Source organism: Mobula birostris, chromosome 27 (genome assembly GCF_030028105.1).
Source record: "Mobula birostris isolate sMobBir1 chromosome 27, sMobBir1.hap1, whole genome shotgun sequence".
NCBI lineage: Eukaryota > Metazoa > Chordata > Chondrichthyes > Myliobatiformes > Myliobatidae > Mobula > Mobula birostris.
Genome location: NC_092396.1, coordinates 7,315,776 through 7,335,374, shown reverse-complemented (window position 1 = coordinate 7,335,374; position 19,599 = coordinate 7,315,776). Strand labels below are relative to the sequence as shown.

The window sequence follows — 19,599 nt, the reverse complement described above, 5'->3', positions numbered from 1 at the left end:
ATATCAGAGATGTATACTTTGACAACAAAACAAAATGAATGAATGAATGAAAATAAATAAGCAATAAGTATCAAGAACGTGCGATGAAGAGTCATTGAAAGTCAGTCCATTAGTTGTGGGAACATTTCAATGACTGGTCAAGTGAAGTTATCCCCTTTGGTTCAAGAACCTCATGGTTGATGGGTGATAACTGTTCCTGATCCTGGTGGTGTGAGGGGAGATCATTTCAAAGGAGATGTGACAGGGAGTGGTGGGTGCTTGGAATGCGCTGCCTGGGATGGTGATAGAGGCAGATACATTAGGCACTTTTGAGAGACATACAGCCAGGAACATGAATGGGAAGAAAATGGAAGGATATGAACATTATGTAGGCAGAAGAGATTAGTTCAGTTGGCCTTTTGATTTCTAATTTATATGGTTCAGCACAACATTGTGGACTGAAGGGCCTGTTGCTATGCCGTACATAGAACATGGAAATCTACAGCACATTACAGGCCCTTCGGCCCACAATGTTGTGCTGACCACGTAACCTACTCTAGAAACTGCCTAGAATTTCCCTAGCACACAGCCCTCTTCTTCAAAGCTCCATGTACCTATCTAAGATAGGTATAAGAACCTATCAAGATATATAGGTTCTTGATTAGCCAGGGCATCAAAGGGTATGGGGTGAAAGCAGGGGAGTGGGGATGACTGGAAGAATTGGATCAGCCCATGACTGAATGGCAGAGCAGACTTGATGGGCCAAATGGCCTACATCTGCTCCTATATCTTATGGTTTAAGAGGCTCTTAAAAAGACCTTACTTTATCCACTTCCACCACCACCACCGGCAGGGCACTCCACACATCCACCACTCTCTGCGTGAAAAACTTACCCCTGACATCCTCTCGGTAACCATTTCCAAGCACCTTAAAACTATGCCCTCTTGTGATAGCCCTGGGAAGAAGCCTCAGGCTATCCACAGGATCAATGCCCCTCATCATCTTAGACACCTCTATCAGGTCACCTCTCATCATCCGTCACTCCAAGGAGAAAGGGCCAAGTTCACTCAACCTATTCTCATAAGGTATGCCCTCCAATCCAGCTTCTGTTCTGTACTGTTCCAAACTCTGTTTTATTTAATCATCTTTCACACAATCAATGTAGTTTTTATACGCTTTGGGGCAAATCAGCATTACAATGTATACTCACTGGCCACTTCATTAGCTACACCTGCACACCTGCTCGTTAATGCAAATATCTAATCAGCCAATCACGTGGCAGAGAGTCAATGCATAAAAGCATGCAGACATGGTCAAGAGGTTCAGTTGTTGTTTAGACCAAACATCAGAATGGAGAAGAAATGTGATCTAAGTGACTTTGACCATACAATGATTGTTGGCACCAAACTGGGTGGTTTGAGTATCTCAGAAACTGCTGATCTCCTGGGATTTTCATGCACAACAGTCTCTAGAGTTTACAGAGAATGGTACAAAAGAATCAAATAAAAAAACACCCAGTGAGTGGCAGTTCTGTGGTTGAAAAAGCCTTCTTAATGAGAGAGGTCGAGGAGAATGGCCAGACTGGTTCAAGCTGACAGGAAGGCGACAGTAACTCAAATAACCACATGTGGTGTGCAGAAGAGCATCTCTTCAACACAATGTCATATCTTGAAATAGATGGGCTACAGCAGCAGAAGACCATGAACATACCCCCTTTATTAAGTAGTGGAGGTATTTGTGTATATTAGTACTGGTTTGAGCACAGCCAATAACAAGTAATAAACTAATATTCATATTAATGGAAGACAAAATTGGCATGGATTTCTGAATTATACAGAAGCCAGTAAAGTGATTCCTAGATCTTAGATTTCCAGGAACATTTAGATTTTGTGGAAAGTCTAATCCTCAATTCAGATTGAAATCTGTGAAAAGACTAAATAACTTTACACTGAACCACAGACATTGGGAATGTTAATTATAGACACAAGAGATTCTGCAGACAGAGGAAAACTTAAGCCACACAGACACACACGAAATGCTGGAGGAACTTAGCAGGTCAGGCAGCATCTATTAAGGGGACTAAACAGTCAATGTTTTGGGCCAAGACCCTTAATGAGAATTACTGCTGCAATATGACTGAGAGAGGAGTGAGAGGGAGAGCCTGAGACTTTTGCACAGTACTGCATTTGTCAACGTGAGCGGACAGCGAGTTTGTAAATCTGGCGGGAGTGAAGGATGTTGGGAATGGTGAGGGTGGAGTGCCATGGAAGGGGTGTGGGACAGGTGGCATAGTGCCAGTGGCAAGGGGTGGCATGGGTACAGATGCCCCCAGCCCTGAGACAGCAGGCAAGGTCATTTGATTCCAAACAATTGGTTTATTGATCATTACAGAATGTCTCTCTGGTGCTTCCTGCTCCCTCCCCTCTCCCTTCCCCTTTTCCCAACCATGATTCCCCTCTCCCTGCCCCTTCCCACTCTCAGTCCACAATAGAGACCCATATCAGAATCAGGTTTATCATCTCTCACATATGTCATGATTTTTTTGTGGCAGCAGTACAGTGCAATACATAAAATTACTACAGTACTGTGCAAAAGTCTTAGCTCCCTAGATCTATGTATGCGTCTAAGACTTTTGCATGGTATTGAATGCAAAATGCCCAAAAAACTCTTACAGAAAATTTACCAAACAAAATTCTGACTGAGCTATGGAGGGCAGATGAACAATACTTGGCTAACAAGGTAGGTTTGAGGAAATATTGAAGAGGAAGAAATGGGGTCAAATTCCGTCATTCACGGTTCCAAGCCCGGCTGTGAAAGGAGGAGGGTTGGGCCTGAGGCTAGCAAACCCTCCCAGAAAAACCCAGATCTGCAGAAATGCCAATAGAAGCTCTAAGGACCTCTTCCCTGTGAGAGGAAGGATCTTCAAAAATGTGCTTCAGCTGGCCGGGATTAAGGACTCTGAGATGCTGCCGGAGGGGGCCTACGCCCCAGGGGTGGTGATGGGCTTTAGGGGAAGAAGAATGGGGTCTGCTGTGGGATAAGATGACAGGAGCTGATGGGAATATTCAGAGTAAATTTATTATCAAAGTACATATATGTCACCGTATATAACCCTGAGATTCATTGTCTTGCGGGCAGACTCAATAAATCTATAGAATAACAACCATGACAGAATCGATAAACATCCCACCAACTTGGGCATTCAACCAATGTGCAAAACATAACAAACTGTGTGGGTGGGAGAGGGAGAGAGGGGGGGAGAGGGGGGGAGAGGGGGGGAGAGGGGGGGAGGGGGAGAGAGGGAGGGAGGGAGGGAGGGAGAGAGGGAGAGAGGGAGAGAGGGAGAGAGGGAGAGAGGGAGAGAGGGAGAGAGGGAGAGAGGGAGAGAGGGAGAGAGGGAGAGAGGGAGAGAGGGAGAGAGGGAGAGAGGGAGAGAGGGAGAGAGGGAGAGAGGGAGAGAGGGAGAGAGGGAGAGAGGGAGAGAGGGAGAGAGGGAGAGAGGGAGAGAGGGAGAGAGGGAGAGAGGGAGAGAGGGAGAGAGAGAGAGAGAGAGAGAGAGAGAGAGAGAGAAACATTGAGAACATGCGATGAAGAGTCCTTGAAGGTGAGTATATTGGCGAGTGAAGTTACCTCACTAGTTCAAGAGCCTGATGGTTGAGGTGTAATGTGGAGGTTACAGGAAAAGTTAGGTGTGGAAATTTGATCACTGTGAGCGAGCATTGATTCAGACGCCCCAGTATCTGCCATCTGTATCCTAAGGGAGTGGAAATTAGGAAAGCAATAAGTAGTTGCCAGCCTAACCCACATCATATGAAGTTATGAGGAAGGGTCTACTTTGCGCTGAGGGGTGTGTGGTCAGTGAGGGGGAGTGTAAACCCACCAGCAAAGGTTGGAACATTGCTCCTGTAGTTCACCAGCTTCTGCAGCTCCTGCACGACTTCGGCGTTGTAGGCCTGGTACTGGCCAATCACAGCATTCCTCCTGCTGAGCTTCTGCAAGCTGCCATACACCCTCATCTTGTTCCTGTGGATCTCCTCAGAGTCGCTGATGTTGGCCGGGGTCTCCATGGTGACCAAGGTCAGGATTTCCGTCAGGTGGTTCTGAATGACATCACACACGACGCCATATTGCTCATAAAAGCTCGTGCGACCTGAGGGGAGAAACATTTTACATGTTAAGGACCCTGACTTTGACAGCTGTGGGTTTAAAAATAAAGTTTTTATTGCATTGGAATGTGTTTCTGGACAGTGAAATATAAATTGACTCGGATATTGTCTCAGGTTGAAATCAGAGGATCCTGTGACTGACATTTGGTTCTTAGTCTGTGTCCTAACTTTTTAAATAGTCGAATCCAGTTAGTCTCATTCAACAGCGCTCATCCCATTTATTGTCCTGTGAATAAAGTCACTGGAGAGAAGCACTGGTAGGTGAGACACAGCAGGCAAATTGAGACCCTTTAAGCTGACGTCCGTTCGATCCAATATTGCATGCCATTTTATTTGCCAACGATCAAAGCACAATGCTATATTTACAACGTATTTATGTACAAGGCTTTCTTTGAACCACACAGAACTCTCACCCCACCCCCCCTTCACACCCACACTCCAGGCATTGTTAATCAACGTTGTCTGGTCCTTCAGCCAACTGCTGTTTTCACAGCCCTGGAGTCCATTGTCCAGAGATGCACGTTAAATTTAATCTACAGACCATATTCAGATTAGTAGCTAAAGTTAGTTGCTGAAGTTATTTGCTATATGTCCTAATCCAAAGTGCACCCTATCACCATTGACCTGCATGTTCTCATCCCATTGACCCACAAGGCACCATGGTCCTTGATTACGCTCTACGTCAAGCTACCAAAGATCATGACAAGCCTGGTTTTACCATAAAACCAGGATGAACCAAAAGGGTCAGACCAGTTACGCTCACAGATCTCGATTTTGCAGATGACATAGTCCTGCTCTCCGACCAGATGGAGGAAGCACAGCAGCTACTGACAAAAGTGCAAATTGAGTGCAATAAAGTTGGACTTCACCTAAACACTAAAAAGACAGAGTACATGGCGTTTAACTGTGACAAAGGTACTCTCAAGATCGTAAAGAATGATACCATTAAGAAAGTCTATGACTTCAAGTACCTCGGATCAAGAATGACGAGTTCGGAGAAGGACATAAAGATACGGAAGGCGCTGGCGTGGAGGGCTATGAACGACATGAAGGAAATCTGGAAGTTGAACCTGACCAGAGGGCTTAAAAAGAGGATCTTCATAGCATAGAGTCCATTCTCACATACGGATGTGAAACGTGGACACTCACCAAGACTATGCAAAGTCTCCAGATGGTTGCTATACACGAATGCTCCGGCTGGCTCTTGACGTGAGTTGGCAACAGCACATGACGAACGTCGAGCTCTATAACAACCTACCGATACTCACCACTAAAATCGAGGCGAGAAGACTGAAACTAGCGGGGCACTGTCTATGCCACCCCGAGCTACCTGCCAGCCTGGTCATCATATGGGAGTCCAAGCACGGGAGGATGAACCCTGGGCGCCCTCCCAAGACTATGGTCAACACGTTCCTAGAAGACAGCGGCGCGGCTAATGTAGATGAACTGAACACACTGATGAGGGAGAGGGAGAAGTGGAGAGTCCGTTGTCATGCCCAACGCCGGCCCCCTAGGCCTGAGTCGACGTAGTAGTAGTAGCAACAGCATGATAACTTTATGGTTAGCGCAACACTTTACAACACCAGCGATAAGGGTTCAATTCCTGCTATTGCCTGTAAGGAATTACTATGTTCAACCCAAGACAGCATAGGTTTCCTCCGGGTGCTCTGGTTTGTTCCCATATTCAAAAGACGTATGGGTTAGGGTTAGTAAGTTGTGAGCAAAATACATTTGCATGGTGCACGGGCTGCCCCCAGCACAATCCTTGGACTGTGTTGGTCGTAGACACAAAACAATGCACTTCACTGGATGTTTCACAGTACATGTGACAAATAAAATTAATCTAATCTCAATGGGAAGTATATTTCCAATTCCCTTCTGAAAATTACCATCAAATCTGTTATCTTTCCAAGCCAATTGATATTAGATGACACAATAGTGCAGCAGACAGAGCTGCTGCCTCACAGTCCCAGAGACCCGGGTTCGATGCTGACCTTGGGCACTAGCAGTGTGGAGTTTGCACGTTCATCCTGTGACCAGCAGGATTCACCCCACTGGGAGTTCCCACATCCCAAAGACGTGCAGGATGATAGGCTACTAGGTCCCTAGTGCTAGCAAATTGTTAGGATCTGCTGTGGGGGGATGGAGATGGGAATATGGGGCAAATACTAGATTAGTGTGAGTGGATGCTTAATGGTCAGTACAGACTCGATGGGCTGAAGGGCTACTTCCATTAGATCACAAATCACAGGAGCTGAATTAGTCCATTCAGCCCTTCCAATCTGCTCCTCCACTCAACCATGGCTGCCTTATTTTCCCTCTCAACCCCATTCTCCTGCCTTCTCTCCATAACCATTGATGCTCTGACTAATCAAGAACCTTTGCTTTCAGTGATTTGGCTCCACAGGCGACTGTGGCAATGAATTCCACAGATTCACCACCACTTGGCTAAAGAAATTCATCCTCATCTCTGTTCTAAATGGACGTCCCTCCATTCTGAGGTTGTGCTCTTGATTCTGAATTGATGGAAACATTCTCCTCACATTCACTCTGCCCAGGGCTTTCAGTATTCGGTAGGTTTAAATGAGATCGCCCTCCATCCTTCTGGACTCCCGCGAGTGCAGGTCTGGAGACATCAATCACTCCTCATACGCTCAGTGACCACTTTGTCAGCTACAGGAAAGGAACCCAGTGTGATCTTCTGCTGCTGTAGCCCGTCCACTTCGCAGTCCAACCTGTTGTGCACTCAGATCTACACACCACTGTTGTAACGTGTGGCTACTTGATTTACTGACACCTTGAACCAGTCCGGACAATCTCCTCTGACGTCTCTCATTCACAAGGTATTTTTGCCCACAGAACTACTGTTCACTGTATGTTATATATTTCTCTGTTTTTCACACCTTTCTCTGTAAACTCTAGAGACTATCATGCATGAAAATTCCAGGGGGCCAAGTTTCTGCGATACTCAAACCACCCTGTCTGGCACTGACAATCATTCCACGGTCAAAGTCACTTAGATCACATTTCTCTTCCCCATTTTGATGTTTGCTCTGAACAACTGAACCTCGTAACCACGTCTGCATGTTTTTATGCTGCCACATGATTGGCTGATTAGATATCTGTATTAATTACCTAATAAAGCGGCTACTGAGTGTATATTCTGTAGTAATGCAGGAACATTGATAACTTTCTCCCGTGGTCCTGTGTAGGCTGAATCAGCTGCTGACTGTTGTCACTGGGACTGCGGATCTCCAGAGCAGGGTATCACATTGCAGTCAGCTGCCTCGCGCCTGATTGCTCAATGGGTTTCAATGGCACATCCTGTCCTCTCACGTGTTAAAAGCTCCTCACCGTTCAACGTGCACACTTCAAGGGGCTGACAGAGAACTCATCAATAGGACAAGGGGAAAAATAGATTCTTTCTCAAAGCAGAGAACAGAGATACAGTGAAGCTGAATAGTTTTGGACTTTATTCCCTGGAGCACAAGAGAATGAGGGGAGATCTTATAAAAGTATACAAAATTATAAAGTGTATATATTGGGTGGTGGGGTGGAGATATGTCTCCACCAAAGGAAGTGTAAAGAGCTCCTTCCCCCTGCTAGCCTGCAGGTCACCCTTCGACAAGGTGTAGCACCTGCTTAGCCCCCCGATCAGGGTCATGTGAACCCAAAGGAGCAGGTGGTGGATGGTCGTATGAGCAGCCAATGCAGATCACAAGCCCTGGTTATGTGACCACTGACGCCAGGCAGACAATCTCTGAAGAGTATTGATAATGGCTGGGGTCACCCGTCTTGCAAAGACACTGCCCAGAAGAAAGCAATGGCAAACCACTTCTGTAGAAATATTTACCAAGAACAATCACAGTCGTGAGACCATGATCGCCCATGTCATACAACATGACACATAGTGGTGGTGATGATGATGATATAGGGTAAAATGCAAACAGGATCTTGCCCTCTCAGATTGGGTGGGACTAGCACTACTCATAGTCTCTCCTCATTGTAATTATGTTAATTTATTTTATTTACAGATACAGCATGGTAACAGGTCACTTCCATCCCAGCGAGCCAATTGCCATCCAACTACACCCATGTGATCAATTAACCTAATAATTATAAACATTTCTGTAGAAAAATTCGCCGAGAACAATCATGGTCATGAGATGATGATTGCCCATGTCATACGACATGGCACATAGTGATGATGACTCAATGTTATAGAAATAGCTTCTTCCCCTCTGAATGGACCATAAACACTATCTCACTTCTTGCTCTCCTTTTGCACTACTTGTTTTTCACTTAAACTACTTTTTCTTGCATTCCACTGTACTACTGCTGCAAAACCACAAATTTCACAATGTACGTCACTGATAATAAACTTAATTCTGATTCTGAAATATGAAATACTGTTGTCTATTCCAAAAGGCTCTGAGTACAGATTCCAGAGACCCTTTTTGTTACCGCGTTGAAGGATAGCTTCTTGAACATAGAATCAACCAGAAGGTTCAATGAGAAAACAGATCTGTCCTAATCTGAGCTTGAAGTGAAGATAATGTGTTATAGCCGGGGGTGGCAGTAGGGAAGAACTCCCACTACCTATTAAATGCTCCCAAGGGCGTCTATCTCAAATAGATTCTGACAACCAAGTCTAGTTCCTGGCCTTCATGTGTGGCTCAGCTACTAAACCTGGCGGAACCATCTCTACTGACAGGAGAAGGAGCGAAGCCAGTCTACTGGTGCCTTAAAGCCAGTCACTCTGACAGATGGGGCTTAACAGCCATGGTTGACAGCTCATCTAGGAGAAGGAAAAATCTGATTTCAAAACACCACTGCCTTGCAGCTATGCCCACTCATGGAGGAGGCTTTGGGTGTAAACCCTGAGGGGAAAATGTGGAGCTGGAATCCTTAAGGCAGTTCTACATTGAGTTCAACGCTGACTGGCAACAACAACTCCTGCGATGCTGCTGGGACCAAACTGTATCAGTTCTGCTGTTCCTTTGGGTTCATCAGATGCATGGAGAGGGGAAGCTTGCTACATGGGCACCAGCTTGCTCTCTGTATCGTACTGCCCAGGCTTGTGCATCTAGACAGCTAGGGTGAAAAATCCAGGGTGAACTCTGACCAGCGGAGGCCTCACTCACTCAGCTGAGGCCTCCCAAAGTCTGAACATGACGGCTGCTCCCTATGACCCCATCATAAGGCCGGCCAATAGGGCTCTGGCGAAGGTGTACAGTGGATGCAATGAACTGATGAACTCCAACCATACCAATGACTTCAGGGGATGATGGAGACAGGAGCTCATTGACGGCCCATGCTCCATTGGGAGCTCGGGGCCCGAGTAACTAAGCAAGCAAGCAAGCACAATAATTGAGAGGCTTCCTCTCTCCACTGAGAACTCCCCTCTCTCCAGGACGAGAACATCCCGACTCCATTGTCCTTCCCCACCGAGCCCTCACGATGGCTGCACTGCATCCCTCAGCCCCTACTCTAGCAGCCTGGAATGTGCCAGTCCACAGCACTCTTCTCTGCTGGAACTATAAAGATGCCCGAGCAAGATTTCCAACCTTATTTATGTCGTGGACCTCTACCAGTACCTGAGGGGTCCATGGACTCCAGGTTGGGAACTACTGTTCTGGAGGAACTCAGCACGACAAGCAGCATCTATGGAGGGAAATAGTCAGTACAAATGGCTCAGGGTACAGTCTCTAAGTGGGAATAAAACAGTCTGTGATAGAGAAAGGCAAAAGAAACACTAATTTCCACTTTCTGGATTTTAGAGTCAAAACCAAAGTTGCCATTTGAGATTTATTTCCTTGAGGGGAGTCTGAAATAGTCCCAGCTAATCCTCACTGATTTGATACCTCGAGGATTGTGGTAATTTCTGAGAGAAATGTTAATTTGTTGTAGAGATTCGATTTAATTCAAGATAATTAATTAGATTTTGTTAACGGTCTGAAGCTATGACAAAGTAATTTCCTGTGGCCCTGTGATTCACAATTATTGATGAAATGATGAGTTAGTAGCAGAACATCCAGATGGGAATATTTATTGAGCAGAGATCAAAGCCATTAACCTTTGGAGGCCTCATTGAATATGTTCAGTTTTTGGAAAAGAACAACCAAATTATTTACTGGGTGGAGTAAAGTTATTTCACTTGTAGATATGAGAGAATTTGAGGTCCATAGTTCAGGTCCTCATTCTTTGTCATCAGCAAGTCCTGGGACACCACCAGAGATCAAAGCTCGAGGTCAAACGGAAGTCCAGAAGTGAGGCCTGATGGCCGAAGCTCGAGTCTGCGAGTCCACTTGGAAAGTCGAATCCCCGATGACCGTGAGTCCACGGGTCCATGGGAGGCTGGAGGCCAAAGAAAGCCTGCTCTGGGGTTACAGAATTGTGTTCGTGCCCGGGTGGGTGGAAGGGAGGAATGCAGACTTGCTTTGCTGTCATTGCCTTACCGTGTGGTATGTTCTGTTTTGTTGTGCTCCATGTTGTTCTGCCAAGCATGGTGGGGTTGATATGTTGACACAAGAATATGTGGCAGCACTAGCTGGCTGCTCCCAGCACATCATTGGGTGTGTTGCTGTGAAAGCAAATGACAATAATAAATTTACTTTGACTCTTTTCGATGCACCATAGAAAGCATCTGTCTAGATATGTTATGGCTTGGTATGGCATGCGACCATAAGATAACACAGAGAGTTCACTGATGATACCCCAGAGTTTGGCCTCATTAGCAACAATGAGTCGGCAAACAAGGGGAGGTAGAGAGCAGGGGTTTCCAACAATTTTTTTAATGTCACAGAGCCTTACTGTTAACCAAGGGGTCTGTGGACCCTACGGTTGGGAACCCCTAGCAGACAGGCTTGTCGAATGGTGCAAGAACAACAACCCGAGTCTCAACGTGGACGAGACAAAAGAGATGACTGTAGACTTCAGGAAGGCACAGGTCAACCATTCTCCATTGCACATCAATAGCTCTGTCATGGAGACAGTGACGAGCATAAAGTTCCTCGGTGTGCACGTAACGGCCGACCCCACCTGGGTCCACAACACTCCTCACTAGTCAAGGCAGCACAGCAGTGTCCACACTTTCTGAGAAGACTAAGGCGTGCAAGGCTCCCCATCTCCAATCTAACAACTTTCTACAGGAGCACCATGGAGACTGTCCTGTCCGGATGCATCAATGTGTGGGACATAAGCAGCAAGACCCCACAGAGGACAGTCAAAACTGCCAAGAAGATCACCGAGGTCTCCCTCCCTCTTCTCTGTAACATTTGTAACATTTACCAGGAGCATTCTAGATGAAGGGCCTGAACCATTGTTTAGGATCCCTACCACCAACCCCACAATCTGTTTGACTCACTACTGCAGGAAGGAGGTACAGGAGCTTCAGGACTAGGACTGCCAGACTGGGTAACAGCTTCTCCCCTCAGGCTGTGAGACTATTGAAGACCTTTATCATCAGCTCAACCTGCAAGTTAGCCTTTAGGAAATCCTGTACAAGGACTCCCAAGTCCCTTTGCACCTTAGATTTTTGAATTTTCTCCCCGTTTAGAAAAGTCTTTCTCCAACTACCCAATCTGAACCCAACCTCTGTCTGCCCCCCCTCTCACTGATCCAGGTGGGAACATTCACAGGGATTTCAAGACAACTGTGGGAATTTTAAAATCAAGGCTCTTATTAACTGGGTGCTCATCGCCAACCAGCAAGCAAAGCTATTTCCTGTAGGCCAGTAGTTCCTTATCAAGGCTGCAGAGTTGAATATTTCCTGCCCATTATGCCACTGACGTTTGGGGCAGCAATGAAGGTCCTCCATCTCTGTCTGCCCTTGGCCACTCAGATGCAGAAGGATTCTTCACTGCTGTTTCCATAAAAGCTTTGTTTGACCGGTCAGGGTTGTTAACTCCAAGCTGAACCCTTAAACCTGAAGGACTAGTGGATCACTCATAGTCTGGCCTCTACCCTTTGACCTATTGGGCACGGGTGACCCTACGAAGAGCAAAAGCACAAAGCCCTGACTCCAGCATCTCTCTCTAAATCATTGAGGCACGCAAGCCTCCAAACCACAGCAAGAATATGGTTCTCTTGGAGGGCAGTGTTGAATGCTATCAGCAAGCTTAAGATTGTCTTGTAATGGGAACATTTACTACAAAGTTAAAATATTATGGTGCTGTAAATATGAAAGCTCCCGTTGGGAAATAATGAAGGTATCTCAGAGGCTGGCAGACAGCTCTAGGCTATAAACATGGCTATAGGTGTAATCAAGTCACAGAGGTCCACTTCAATGTATCAACCAATGGTAGTGTAATGGCTAGCGCAACGCCACTCCAGACCAGGGCATCGGAGTTTGGAGTTCAGTTCTGATGTCCCCTGTATGAAAGGCTGCATGTTCTTCCCATGTGCATGTGGGTTTTCTGCAGCTGCTCCAGTTTCCTCGCACAGGCCAAAGATGTACCGGTCAGTAGATTAATTGGTCATTGTAAACCGTCCAGTGATCAGGCTAGTGTTAAATCGGTGGGTTGCTGGGCAGTGCGGTTTCCTTTTCAGTCCTGAAGATGGGTCTCGGCCCGAAAAGTGGACTGTTTATTCACTTCCATAGATACTGCCTGACCTGCCGAGTTCCTCCAGCATTTTGTGAGTAATGCATTTCGTGTGTTGGTTGTTAACGCAAATGACCTATTTCACTTCATGAATTGATGTACACATGATAACTATTCTTGAATCGCAAGTAACATGTGTCCCAGAAACTCTAACCACTAACATTTCTTTGTTAGTCTTGGGAAGATGCTGGATCAAAAGGCGAAGTGGGAGCATCCATTGCCTCGATCTCCATTATTGCCCGACCTACAACATGAGAACAAGAGAGGGCCGTCCAGTCCCTACTGTTAACTAATTCATAGCTGCTCTGTACCTTACCTTCATTATATAGCTTCAAAGTTCACAGTTCAAAGATCAAAGCAAATTTATTATCAAAGCACATTTATGTCACCACATACAACACTGAGATACACTTTCCTGTGGACAGTCACAGTAAATACAAAGAAACACAATAGAATCACTGGAAAGACACCACAACAAAGACGATCAAACAACCAATGTGCAAAAGATAACAAAATGCACAAATACAAAAAGAAAAAAAGACAAAAATGTAACAATGAATGTCGAGAACACAAAGTCTTTGAAAAACATATTAAAAAAACATACCCGTACACACACTTTTGCATAGTACACACACTTTGTCAACATAGAGTGGAGAGTGAGTTTGTAGATCTGGAGCAAGGGACGTTGGAAATGGTGAGAGTGGAGCACCACAGGGTGTGTGTGGCACAGGTGGCAGAGAAGGAGTGCCAGGGGCAGGGGGAGGTGCACAACAGACACACCCAGCCCTGAGACACCAGGTAAGGACATTTGATTCAAAACAATTGGTTTATTGATCATTACGGAATGTCTCTCTGGTGCTTCTCACTCCCTCCCCTCTCCCTCCCCTTTTTCCCAAACATGATTCCCCTCTCCCCAGTCTCAGTCCACAATAGAGACCCATAAAACATTATAAAGCACTGCTGAGGCCTCATGTGGAGTATTGTGAGCAGGTTTGGGCCTCTTAGAAAGGATGTGCTGAAACTGGCGAGGGTTCACAGGAGTTTCACGAAAATGATTCCAGGGGATTGAATCGCTTGTCATATGAAGAGTGTATGATGGCTGTGGGCCTGCATTCACTAGAATTCAGAAGAACCTGGGGCGACCTATTGAAACCTATCAAATGCTGAAAGGCCTTGTTAGAATGGAGGTGGCGAGGTTGTGGGAGAGTCTAAGACAAGAGGACACAGCCTCAGAATAGAGGGGCATCCTTTTAGAACAGCGATGAGGAGGAATTTCTTTAGCCAGAGAGTGGAGAATCTGTGGAATTCCTTGCCACAGGTAACCGTGGAGGTCAAGTGTTTATGTATATTTAAGGCAGAGGTTGATAATTAGTCAGGGCATGAAGGGATACAGGGAGAAGGCAGGAGATGTGGGCTGAGAAGAAAATTGGATCTGCCATGCTGAAATGGCGGAGCAGACTCAGTGGGCGAAATGGCCTAATTCTGCTCCTATATCTTATGGTCTTAAGGTCCTGAATGAGAATCAGGTTTATCATCAATAACATATGTCATGAAATTTGTTTTTTTTTGCAGTGGCAGTACAGTGCAATACATAAAATTACTACAGTTCTGTGCAAATGTCTTAGGCACCTTAGCGATATAAATGTGCCTAGGATTTTTGCATTACCTCCTACATATATTTTAGATACTATAATTAACCTTAATCCATGTCAGAAAGGTGTAACGGCTATTATTTATAATATTATTATGAAATTTAGGAAAGCTCCATTCAATAAGACTAGGTCAGATTGGGAAAAGGAATTGGGCTTTATTATTTCGGCGGATGACTGGGTGCATATTTTACAACTAGTCAATACTTCCTCTATCTGTTCTAAACACTCCCTAATTCAATTTAAAGTTGTCCATAGAGCACATATGTCCAAAGATAAATTAGCTCGTTTTTATTCTCATATTAATCCTCTTTGTGACAGATGTCATGGGGAGATAGCCTCCTTAACTCATATGTTTTGGTCCTGTCCTACTCTGGAAACTTTCTGGAAAGACATTTTTAATATTATTTCAAAGGTATTGAATATAGGTATCTCTCCCCATCCTATTACTGCTATCTTTGGATTACCTAAAATTTCCAGTAATCTTTCTCCTTCAGCCCGTAGAATGATTGCATTTCTTACTTTAATGGCGAAAAGATGTATTTTACAACATTGGAAGGAGACTAATGTTCCAACTACGTTCTTAGGGTTTTCCCAGACGATACTATGTTTAAATTTGGAGAAAATTAGAAGTAATCTTTATGATTCTTCAGCTAAATTTGAACAGACCTGGAGATCTTTTATTCAACATTTTCATTTATTGTAATTTTTTTTCTCTCTCTGTCCATATTTACATTCCCTTCTTGCTTTTTAACTGTTTTTAATGGAGGTCGGGTTTGAGGACGTGATTGTTTTAAGTTGTTTAACTCTACTTGATTCCTAGTTAGCCCATTGCTTTGCTTTGCTTTTTAGATCAGTTGCACGGTGGGTTTTTTTGGGGTTTTTTTCCTTTTCCTTATTGACATGTTTGAAAATTAGTATACTATTATATTACCTGGTTATTTTATATCTAAACTGCACTGTTTGTACTAATTTTATTTTGTGTATTAATATCTTTTGTAAAGTTATATTGCAACAGTGTATTAGTGCCTATATGGTTTACCTTTTGTGTACTAATTCAATAAAAAGATTTAAAAAGAAAGAAAGAAAGGCTTTTTGCATGGGACTGTGCGTCATGAAAATATGTTTTTTGAGTGGCAGCAGCACAGCTTAGATTAGCTTCATTTATCTATAAAAAGTGCATCAAAACATAGAAACAATACAGTGAAAAGCATCCTTTGCGTCAACGACCAACATAGTTCGAGGATTGTGCTGGGCACAGCCTGCAAGTGTCACCATTCTTCCAGCACCAACATAGCATGTCCACAATCTACTAACCCTAACGGTCCAGGTGCAGGTTAATGGGACTAGGCAGATTAATAGTTTGGCATGGACTAGATGAGCCGAAGGTCCTGTTTCGGTGCCCTACGATTCTACAACACAGATTCCAGTGGTTGGGACAGATATGACCCTGCAGATGCCATACACTCCTTCGCTAGGGCTGTGCCAATTCAAGTCAGCAGTCTGTTCTTTTTCCATGTTACCACAGTCAAAGTATGAAAGATTAATTAAATTAATCAATACACCAGCCCTCAGTGATTAACACTAGGAAGCAGAGCTCAGCCAAGCTGAACAATATCGAGGTGTGCCCTGTAACAAGAAGCCAGAGCTCACAGTGGCTCGAGCCAGGACCTTCAACAGGAAACACATCCGTCCTGGGTTTCAAGGGCATGCCAGGAAATAATTATCATTCCGCTCTGAAAACTCATAACACAAGGTTCCTCAATGACAACCCACTAAAGATTATAGTGAATACAGCTTAGTGCATTGCAGGCAAAGCCCTCCGCACCATCAAGGACGTTTACGTGGAGCTCTGCCACAAGAAGGCAGCATCCATCGTCAAGGACCCCCACCATCTCAGCCACGTTCTCTTCTCGCTGCTGCCATTGGGCAGGAGCTACAGGAGCCTTGGGTCCCACACCACCAGGTTCAGGAACAGTTATCAACCATCTGGCTCCTGAACCAGAGCGGATAACTTCACTCACCCCAACTCTGAACTGATTCTATAACCTATGGACTCACTTTCATGGACGTTACAATTCACGTTCTCAGTACTAGTTATTTACTAACTTATTTTTACTATTTTTTAATTGCACGGTTTATCTTCTTTTGCACATTGGCTTTTTTGTCAACCTTTGTTAATGTGTAGTATTTTGTAAATTCCATTGTACTTCTTTATTTTTTTGCAAATGCCAGCAAAACTTAATCTCCAGATAGTAGATGGTAACATTTTGAGGGGTGACCTAATTGCAACCTGTTGAATGTTAAAGGGTTTCGATAGAGTTGATGTGGAGAGGATGCTTCCTATGGTGGTGGAGTCTAGGACCAGAAGACACACTCAGAAGAGAGGGGTCTCCTTTTAGAACAATGAGGAGGAGGATCTTCTTTAGCCAGAGGGTGGTGAATCTGTGGAATTCTTTGCCACAGGCAGCCGTGAAGACCAAATCTTTATGTATATTTAAGGAAGAGGTTAATATATTCTTGATTAGTCCAGAGTATGAAGAGATATGGAGAAAAGGAAGAAGATTGGTGCAGAGAAGAAAATTGGATCAGCCATGATGAAATAGCAGAGCAGACTCAATGGGCCAAATGGCCTCATACAGCTCCGATATCTTAATACATAAATAATTTTTTCTTTAACTCACTCTACCTATAAGGGTCACACAGTTAGTGCTAATAAAGAATGACGCATTGCTAAAATTCCATTCTTCCGAGCCATCAGCAATAGTTTTTTTTAAAAACAGATTTGTATTGTACATCCTATTGTACAATAGGTCTCTTCAAGAAGCTGATAACAGTGGGAGAGAAGCTGTCCTTGAACCTGGTGGTATGTGCTTTCAGGTTTTTGTATCTTCTGCCTGATGGGAGAGGGAACGTCTCAGGTGGGTGTAGTCTTCAATGAAGCTTGCTGCTTTACTGAGCCAATGAGAAACACAAAGTCCATGGAGCAGAGGATGATGTCTGTGATGTGCTCAGCTGTGTCCATGAGTCTCGACAGTTTCTTGTGGTCACATACAGAGCAGCTGCCATACCAATTTGATATGGCATCCACAAGAAGTGCTTTTGATGGCGCATCAACAAAAATTGATAAGGGTTGAGGAAGTAGAGATGTTGGTGAGAAAGTAGAGATTTTTGGCCATGACATCAACCTGTTTGGACTAGGACTGCCTACTAGTGAGGTTCACTCCTAGGAACTTAAATCTCTCAACCCTTGCGACCTCATCACTGTTAACATAGTCTCTGAACAACATCTCCTCCACAATCTCCATCAGCACAGGTGCACCACAAGGCTGTGTGCTTAGCCCCCTGTAATACTCACTTTATACTTATGACTGAGACTAAGCACAGCTCCAATGTCACAGTCGTAGGCTGAATCAAAGGTGATGACAGATCTCAGCTTATAGGCAGGAGATTCAAAATCTGGCTGAGTGGTGCCACAACAACAACCTCTCACTCGGTGTCAGCAGGATCAAGGAGCCGATTATAGACTTCAGGAGAAGGAAAACGGAGGTTCATGAGTCAGTCCTTATTAGGGGATCAGAGGTGGAGAGGGTCAGCAAACTTAAATTCCTCAGTGTTATCAATTCACATGATCCATCCTGGGCAAGGGCAATTACAAAGAAAGCACAGGAGTGCCTCTTCTTCTTAGAAGTGTACGAAGATTCAGCATGACATCTGAAACTTTGACAAACTTCTATAGATGTGTGGTGGAGAGTACATTGACTGGTTTCATCACAGCCTGTTATAGAAGCACCAATATCCTTGAATGGAAGATCCCACAAAAAGTAGTGGGTACGGCCCAGTCTATCACGGGTAAAGTCCTCTCCACCACTGAGGACACCTACACGAAGTGCTGTCACAGGAAAACAGCATCCATCATCGGGGATCCCAACCATCCAGGACACGCTCTCTTCTCTGTGCTGCCATCAGAAAGCAGATACAGGAGCCTCAGGACTCACACCACCAGGATCAGGAACAGCTATTAACCCTCAACCATCAAGCTCTTGAACCAGTGGGGATAACTTCACTTGCCCCATCACTGAACTGCTCTCACAACCTATTGACTCATTTTCACGGACTCTTCATCTCATGATCTCAATATTTATAACTGATTTATTTATTATTTTCTTTTGTACCTGCAGTTTGTTGACTTTTGTACATTGGTTGTTTGTCCTTCCTGTTGGGCGTGGTCTTTTCATTTATTCTATTATGTTTCTTAGACTTAAAGTGTATACCCACAAGAAAACGAATCTCAGGGTTGTATATGGTGACATATATGTACTTAAGATAATAAATTTGCTTTGAACTTTGAAGTCTCAGCCATTGCTTCAGAACTCCGATTTCAGTTTTACAGACTGTAATTGGCAAACATGGTAACAATAGACACTGGCAGGCTCCTGGAAGAACAATCTGAGAGAATGTACAAACTCCACATAGACAGGGTCAGAGGTCAGGATTGAACGCAGGTCACAGGAACTGTGAGGCAGTGGTTATCTCAACTACACTGGTGTGCTGCCCATCTCCTCAAGTGGTCCTGCAGGACCAGGAAAGAGTTAGCTCCCATCTTACCTCTTCTCTGCTCCTCTCCTATTTATCACCTCTTCTTTGTGCCCCACCTCCTTCCCTTTCTCCCATGGTCCACTGTCCTCTCCTATCAGATTCCTTCTTCTTCAGTCCTTTACCTCTTCCACTTATCACCTCCCAGCTTCATCTCTCCTCCCTTGCCCACCTACGTTCCCCCTCACCTGGTCACATGGTCTCACCTCACCTGCGAGCTTGTACTACTCCCCCCCCCCAACCCCACTGCAGAATATTCCAGATTCCCAACACCAACTTGAAATTCTCCTTCTCCACTTCAAACACTCGTGGGCCGGGGATTCTCAGGAATTGCCAGGAATGTTGCATCTACCCTGCCCAAGGGTTTTCTGAAAACATCCTTGAATATTTTCCTCTATGGAAACCTATCAAACGTTGACAGGTCCAAATAGAGTGGATGTGGAGAGGATGTTTCCTACAGTGAGGAAGTCGAAGACCAGAGTTCATCTCTTTAGAACAGAGATAAGGAAGAATTTCTTTGGCCAGAGGGTGGTGAGTCTGTAGAATTCACTGTCACCGACACCTGTGGAGGCCAGGTCATTGGGTATACTTAAAGTGGAGGTTGA

The 19,599-nt window shown here is 44.8% G+C and overlaps 1 protein-coding gene across 1 annotated transcript in view; it reads right to left on the bottom strand.

The window, feature by feature from the left end:
* The window catches only part of h6pd (hexose-6-phosphate dehydrogenase (glucose 1-dehydrogenase)), a 54,859-nt gene that overhangs the window by 9,045 nt on the left and 26,215 nt on the right, over positions 1 to 19,599 (bottom strand). Inside the window, exon 4 of the mRNA XM_072245024.1 lies at positions 3,861 to 4,130. Within this exon, the coding sequence (XP_072101125.1) occupies positions 3,861 to 4,130 (270 nt within the window). The remainder of the gene's footprint in view (positions 1 to 3,860; positions 4,131 to 19,599) is intronic.